Here is an 8746-nt window from a genome sequence, read left to right as displayed (position 1 = left end):
GTACTTATTACGGTTACAAATTTTTTTATCTTTATAAGTTGACTATAGCTTATGGAGGGACGAATAATTATAGTACTTTTTTTTAAGCAAAAGAGTTAATTGTTATGTTTGTTGAAAGTTGTGTATACAAATATCTTATTGCTTTTATTATATCCATATAAATATTTGTTAGTCAACCTTCTTCGATGCCGGTCAGTACCCTTATAGTGTTGATTTTCGGCTGGCATTATATCTTAGTTTCGTACCAATGATAACAAGTTTATTTATTAAATTGAATATTATTATTTTTTAAATTAATGAAATACTTTTACCAACACTTACATTTATTGCAAAAGATACTTGTAATGACCATTGATCCACATTTAGCAACAATCTTATATATTGCTAAAACTAACTTTTAGAGACGAATCTTCAATGTCACTGTATAACACAAATAGCGACAAAACTGTGTTGCTAAAAGTACGTTTTTAGTAATGCGTTAGCATCAGTAAAAGTCACGTTTTAGCGGCACGCAATGAGTATGTCACTAAAACTTTCGACTACGCGACTACCGCAACATTCACAGCAATGCGCCTCTACGTGTTGCTAGTACTTTTAGCGGCTTTTTTTTTTTTTTTTTTGCTTTTTGCAACGTGTTTTACTCGTCATTAAAAGCTATTTTTCTTGTAGTGCATGTCTCCACATGAATGGTCTGGATCAAACCATTTGTAACTATTACAAAGTAGGTTATATCTATAGTATCACCAAGATAAGACACCCAACCTTATCCATATACCTTTAGGTTATTTCTTGAACATAATCCACTCGTTTGTCAACTACATATAGGTTCAAGACCTCATGCAATAACCTTCAATTTTTTTTTATTAATGGAATTTAAAACTACATAATTAATAATTAAATTAATCAACTAATAAATTACGAGACTTTAAAGCATGAATCCCAACAAGAAGTTGAAGCGATATGTTTGATAAGGAACCAATTACTACTCATTTTTAAACCAAACATATGAATGTTTTAATTATAAATAGTTTTTTTTTTAAATCTTTAAGAGAAAATGCATTTATGATGAAACACTTTTTTCGCTATCCAATCCAAACAAGCCATAAATTGTTAGTCAATGACGTACATTTACATTTTTATATTTAATTGGTGAGTTATTTGACTAAAAATGTGAAATTAGCTTATAGTATAGCGAATCAAAAGTAAGTTTCTATAATCTATATTTGTGTAGCCTTGTATAACTAACAAACTTGTACCAGATGATAAATAAACACACATACCAAACATATCACTCCAACTTCTTAAAACTTGACCCAACATAACCCTAAACTAAATTAACCTCATTTAATATAATTTACACATTCCCTAAACCCTAATTCAAAGCCTTTGGAAAGCAATTTTCACACCATTTGCAGGCTCCACAATCATTCTATAGGAAGGACAATGGCAATACTCAGGAGATAATGAAAACCTAAACTTGGAAACTATAAGAGAAATTATGATCTTCAATTGAACTAATGCAAAGTTCTTTCCCAAGCATAGTCTAGGACCTGCCCCAAATGGCACATACGCTTGAGGGAACTTGCACGCCTTGGCTATTCCGTTTTTGAACCGCTCTGGCTTGAACTCATTCGCATCTTCTCCCCATATTTCGACTTCTCTGTGTAGCGTCGGAATCAAAGTCCATAAGCAAACACCCTTTGGAACTACCACGTTCCCAAGTCGCGTGTCGGCAAATGTCTCCCTCGCCACAAATGCTGCCGGTGGGTATAATCGCAACGCTTCATGAACCACCATACTCACCTACATCCACCCATTGTTTCAAGCTAAGTTAGGGGAACATATGTGATTACTATACTTTTCATTGAGTAACAATTTACTATATAGATTCCACCAATGCTCTCCATTTATTTCCAATCAATCACTTTAAAATTCAAATTTTGATTAAAACCATCAAAGTAGTTAACTTTTTATAAAATGTTTTATAAAACAATCCAACGAGTAGGAGTAAGAGTCAGGGAAGTAACTCCACTCGTTGATTGGCCAAAGAGGTTCGTGGATCCCATAACCAAAAACATCAATTTCATGACTTGTTAACAACTCTTTAGGCTAACATAACTCTACTACTTGCCCTAAACGCTCATTTTAACCTAAAACACTTCTAGTCCTCCCAAATCACTTGATAGCATTTAAAACAAACGATCTCTAAAAACGGGAGAGATGGGGGCGGTGTTTACCGTTTTGAGGTTAGAAATCACGGTTGTGTCGGGGCGACCGTCGGGGCAAGCGTGAGCGAACTCGGAGCGGATACAATCTTGCCATTCGGGGTGGAGGGCGAGGAGCATCAAGGTCCAAGTGGCGGCGACCGCAGTGGACTCATGACCGGCGAAGTAGATGCTCTTGCAATTGTCAACAATGAAGTTTTTGGAAGAGTCATTGGCTCCCACATTTGGGTCATTGGTGGTTGCTTCCATTATCAGCTGCAACAAATCCTTCTCCGATGAGGAGGTTTTAGAGAACTCCTTTTGGCGCTGTTGAACCGTCTCCCATATTAATGACTCGATCTCCTTCTCCAACTTCTTTATTCTTTTGTGTTTCCTTGGTTGCAAAAATCTGTCGCTGTTCATTTAATCAATATTTTCATTCAATTTCTACTCCTTAATTAATATTAATCCACATTTTATTAAGAGAATCTACTTTTATTTTTATTCCTCAATAATATTGTGTTTGGAATTATTTTTTCAAATAAAATCATTTTCTAATAAGTACCTAAAAAATGTTAATAACTTAAAAGTACGTTTTGTAATTTTTTTCAACGATTTTAGATTATCAAAGATTTTCAAAACAATCTTAGTAAATAAAAGCACTTAAAAATTTTGAGAATTTTCAGAGATGTATTATATTAAAAAAAAAATGACTTGTGAGTGATTAAAGAATTTCTTTAAAATGTATAGTAAGAAAAGAGATATATATACACTTGTAATTAATATAATACAGTGAAACCATATAAATTGTTATTTAAAGTTTATATTAGTGTAAGAGAAATATCTTATTAAAAGAATGATTATACAGACATACACCAATTGAATTCCATTTTTTTAAATTGAATGATCCCATGAGCTAATAAAAGTATGACACATGTAGATGTAGAAATTTATATACTAGTGTGTAGTTGTCACGTGACATACTCTTTTTTACTTTTTTTTATCTTCTTATTGAAAAAAAAAAAAAAAGAAAAAAAAAACTTGTGTATCCAAAGATGTATCCAAAATATTACTCGTTTTTAATAACCTTTCTATAGGTTGAAGATTCAAATCACAATAATTATAATGTATTATAATCTAAAATGTGAACGTAAAATGTTATATTCAAATGAGGTAAATTTAATAACTCTGATTTTTAGAATCTCTTCAAATATTCGTGATGAAATCAAATAGAAACTAAATTACGAATTGTGGAGAGAGAGAAATGAACCTCAAAGAACTATAACCAAACAGAAAGCTCCCTTCACTAATCAACTTCTGAAGGTCCCTAAGCTTGGAAAAAATCTCCTTCCCCTTCTCATATGAGCTCCCAAAGCAAGCCCTAGAAATGACATCTGCTGAGAACCCTCTTAGATCCTCATCGACCTCAATCTCGACGCTCGCTCCGTCTCCGATCCTGCTCTCCCATTTTTCGACCAGAGATGACGCAGCGTCAGCCATGAGCACCGCCATGGCCCGGACACGGTCCATGAAGAACTCGGGGGCGATGATCTTACGCTGCACCGCCCAAATGGCGCCGTTGGAGCGGACGATGCTATGGCCAAGAATGGGAGCAAGCTTTTTGGTGACATAGAAAGGCTTCCCCAAGTTGAGATTGTTGGAGAGGCTCAAGTCCTTCACAAGTTCCACCTTGTTGGCGTACAGATGCTGCCTCGTCCCTGTCGAGTACGTGTACAATGGCCCTGCCAAACCAGACCAAACAAAACACAAAACACTTTAAAAGTTTCTCTATAACTTCAATTCATGGGCCTCCTTATTTACTCATCCTTGCCCCATTTTTGTGTTTATCACTCGCATTTCCTATTTTTTTATTTATTCCTCCTTAACTTTCAAAAGTGTGTAATAATAAAGATATTGAATTTTATATTTTCTATTTAGTAGGATATTGAATTTTTTAATTTTATGTCTAATATGCATTTTTTGAAATTTTGATTTTTTTTTAAATAAAAATTACTTGATCTATTAGAAAAATCCTATTGGGTCCACTAGATTTCATCATTCTAAAAAAATTTAAAAAGTTCAAGGGCTAAACCTATCATTTTATAAGTATAGTGACCAAACAGACACATTCTTTATTATTCTTGTATTATATTAAGAAGGTTCGGTAGAAAAGCACTAGAAAAAGCTATCATAATATGTAGAGAGAAAAGTTGCAAAATACTTTCGTATTTTTATGCATTCAATAAATATAGTATGTAAATTTTTAAATCTATATTAAAAAATTGAAATATTGTAACCATCTCATCGAATAATTTTTAAAAAATGGATTTTGCAACTTAATAAATGTGCTTTTCTTGAGTTTTTTTTTTTTTTTTTAAATGAATTAGATCATGTTCTCTATTTAATGGACACGGTTGAAGTCATGGGTTTGAGGTAAAAGAATTGACTTTTTGATACTATTCACTCTATCTTTTTTTAATTCAATTTTACGAAACTTATTATATATATTTCTATTTTTCAAAATGAAAATATAATACTGAGTTCAGAAAACTTGTAATAAATTTATTCAATCTTTTGGACGGTGGAATGAATCGAATGATTGAGGCATTAATAATATTTATTTATACGTAGAATATTAAAATCTCCACTACTCCTAAAATTATAATGTTGTCACAAAACCAAGAAAAAAATCATATAAATTAATTTTTAAAATTAGTCCTAGAAGTTTGGATTGTATTTTAAAATATTTCATTATTTTTTAATGGTCCACTCACTTGATACATACAACACATAACTCTCGATTCAACGCAACATTTCGAAAAATCAAATTTTAATTAAAAAATTATAAATTTATAAATAATTATTTTAAATAATAAAATTATTTAACTATTTTTAAATATAGCAAAATATAACTGCCTATCAATTATATAAAATATGAAACTTAGATATAACTTAAGCTACACTTAAATACTGAACAAATACACGGCCTAACCTTGGAAGTTAATTTTATAATTTAACAAAAACAAAAAGTAAAGAAAATAGCAAAATACCGTATTGCTTTCTCCACTCGACGAAATAGGGAAAGAGGGTGGAAGTATAATCATGAGCGACAATCGCCGACGCACGATGCGGCGGAGAAGCCATAGCCGCCGTCTGCAACTGGATCTTTTGCATCTCCGGCAAATTACCGTACAGAATCGACGGCGGTGGCCCTGTCACGCCTTGTGCTCTTAACTTTCTCCTCACCTCCGCCGTCCTCCTCCATGCCCCGTAGAAGTACAAATGGACCAATATCGCCACCACCGTGACGGTAACTGCCACCGGAAAAACCGAGATGAAACCACAAACTATAGACCCCTCCATAGTAATTGAAAACATAAGCTTTTTTCTCCTTCTTTCTTCTTATGCTCTTCCTTTTTCGTAATCTTCTGGGTATTATATAGCGGAAAAAAAGTCAAAATTGAGTGACGCAAGAGAGAGAGAGGGCGGATGAATGGAAGTGAAAAGTACGTCGGAGCTGAAGGATTAGCGTTGGACGAAAGAGATAGAAACGAAGAATAGAAAGGACCCCACTTGACATGTGAACTATTAACATTGTCTATCATTTTTATTTATTTATTTATTTTTTTATTTTCTTGGACGAAACTGGATGATATCACAACCCGTCTCAATTTTAGGAAGATTTAAATATTATTTTGATTTTTTACTTGCTTTAGTCAACTATTCATTTTTTTTATATTTTTATTTAGTTTATTTTAGTCTATTTACTTTTAAAATATTTATTTTAGTTCATTTTGATTCTCAAACTTCGAAAGTGGCTATTTTGATCCTTAAAAATGGAAATGAAATGAAGAAAAAATCATTTTTTAAAAGTTCAATGACCAAAATGAACCAAAATTAAAATTATAAAAACCAAAATGAACATTTTAAAAGTAAAGGAATGAAAATGAATTAAAATTGAAAATATAAAGTTAAAGTTCATAATGAACTAAAACCAAAAGGAGAAAAACTAAAGTAATATTTTCACATTTTATGAAAATGTGAATGGAAATATCGATAAAATATCGATGTCTATATATGGAAATAAAAAAAATTCAACTAAACTACTTATTATTTATATTATATTTACATTCATAACATTTTATTAATTATTTAGGTTTGTTATTTTTTGTTTTTGAAAATTAAGTTTATAAACACTATTTTCACCTCTAAATTTTTTTTGTTACCTACTTTTTACCAATTGTTTAAAAAACGAAACTAAATTTTGAAAACTAAAAAAATAGTTTTTAAAAACTTATTTTTGTTTAGTTTTTGGAATCTGGCTATGAATTCAACTATTGTACTCAAGAAAAAATGTAAATCATTGGTAAGAAATATAGAAGAAATAAGTTTAATTTTTAAAAATAAAAAATGAAATAGTTATCAAACGGGGCATTAACTTTTTACATTTCCTAGATTTTCTATATAATGAAAATATATAGATTTTACACTTCAAATTAATGTTGATGCCATAAAAATATTGAAATGGTTCATGAAAATGTTGACATGGTAACTTAAATTTAATACATAGTTATAGGCATATTATTATTTTTTTTTTCATATATTTATATTTCTATAATTTTTTTCATTTTACAGTTTCATAGATTGGATTCAAGGGTTGAATACTCCAAATTTTCTTTTACTTATTTATTTATTTGCTTCGAGGAAAAGTGTGCTATAGGGTATTAAATTTATATTGATGATCTTTTTCATATTTTTACATGTCTATAGATTCGATAACGATATAAAATATCGTAAAAAGTCGATGAATAATAATATTTATGAAGATAAATTTTTAAGGTGTTTTGGACAAGGACTATCCAAATTATAATAACCACCTCTTGTTACCGTAAATACTGTTTTGTATTATCCAATTACTATTTCAAAATCCCCCATTTGTTACAATATTTACTATTTGTTATAATTTTTACTATTTTACATTTATCATTTTTTATTTTTTGCTGTAATATTTACTATTTTCTTAAGAAATTAAAATAGTTTATACTTTAAACACATATTATTCTAATTCGAATTAAAATAATCTATCTGTCAAATACAAACTATTATAATCCAACTATAATAATCTAAAACTATAATAACCAATTTCTGATTCAAAACACATGTTTAATGTGATGGAATAGAAGATGGTATCTCATATAATTAGATTTATGATTAAAAAAAAAATCATATTTTATTGATAATATGGTTGCCAGTGACACAGACATAATTCAGGATTTTTTTTTTCTTTTTTTTTAATAGCATAACATACTTATTTCATTGGCAATAATTGACACATTGATAAGTGTGATTATTTTATTTTATGGGTTCACATTATTTTTGTTCTTACCTTTATTATACTATTATTTACTTTGAAACGTTGAAATGTCGATACAAATTTAGAAATCTCAATTTAAAAAAATGTTAATAGAAATATTAACGGTGGTATATGTGTTTCAAAAACCAATTAAAATGTTTGTTATTTATATTAAATTCACATTGATGATATTTTATTACTTCTTTTTTCATGTTTTACGATTTTTTAACGATATAATAAAAATATTGATTCACTCATTATATCGATTTCAAACCTATAAAACTGTAAAATATCAATAAGAAAACTCCATATTAATTTGGATGAAAATTTAATACCATAAACTTTTCTTCGAACTTTCGATTGCGATTTAGCTAACATTTTTTTGTGGTGACTTTCTTTAAGCAAGAAAGAAGATATAACTCGTTGCCAGCTTGCATAAGAGAGAGAAACTTTCTTGTATCTTAACCTTCTCGTGACCCGTGAGTACTTCTATTGCTCGGTTGAAATATGGTATTAAGTTTTTGTCTATATCTCGATATTTTATTTTATTTTATTTTATTTTTTCAATATCGACATGAGTCTTGATGAATTTGAATATTTCTAAATATCGTAAAAAAATTTATACGAAATACATATTAATTTATTTTAAAAACGTAAAAATGTTTATCCATTACTTTAATTATTTTTTGAATTTTTTGTTTTTATAATTTTTTTAAAAAATATTCATCAATGTCGATATTTTAACAATATTCTTATTGACATTTCTGTAAAATTTAAATAGGTGGAAATTGGTTTGGAATGCCAAACTCCCATAAACATCCTCTCTCTCTTACATTAATTATTCTTTTTCCTCTCTCTGTCTTTTTGTTTTTCTATTTTACATTCTTCTTTATATCTATTTTTTTCCTTTTTTTTTTTTTTTTTATCTCGGTCTCTTCTTTTTCTTTTCATGATATACTTTCATCTCTCTTTTAAAATGAACATGGTTCAAAGGGAATTTGATGATAATTGTTAGCAATTTTTTATCACTTCTTAGTTGCCTTGTAGTGTTAATATTCGCAAAACACCTTTAGAAGAAAATGCATCTATTTTAATTTAGTAGTTTAGAAGCAAAATATCTTTTTTTGTATTGAATATAATGGTGCATAACTTGTATACTTCATGTTAAATTGTAAACTACTTTTTAAGA

At 29.4% G+C, this 8746-nt stretch overlaps 1 protein-coding gene across 1 annotated transcript; it reads right to left on the bottom strand.

The window, feature by feature from the left end:
* Window positions 1-1189: 1189 nt before the first annotated feature.
* Window positions 1190-5756, bottom strand: LOC120081933 (cytochrome P450 714A1-like). The gene is made up of 4 exons (XM_039037117.2): window positions 5255-5756; window positions 3475-3946; window positions 2238-2619; window positions 1190-1803 (listed from the first exon to the last, which is right to left on the bottom strand). The coding sequence occupies exons 1-4, from the start codon at window positions 5580-5582 to the stop codon at window positions 1378-1380; spliced, it is 1608 nt and encodes a 535-aa protein (XP_038893045.1). The 5' UTR covers window positions 5583-5756; the 3' UTR covers window positions 1190-1377.
* Window positions 5757-8746: the final 2990 nt, after the last annotated feature.

The sequence above is a fragment of the Benincasa hispida genome, chromosome 7, assembly GCF_027475165.1.
Source record: "Benincasa hispida cultivar pf3 chromosome 7, pf3_genome.v1.1, whole genome shotgun sequence".
In the NCBI taxonomy this organism is placed as follows: Eukaryota; Viridiplantae; Streptophyta; class Magnoliopsida; order Cucurbitales; family Cucurbitaceae; genus Benincasa; species Benincasa hispida.
This window is presented reverse-complemented; position numbering and strand designations above follow the sequence as displayed.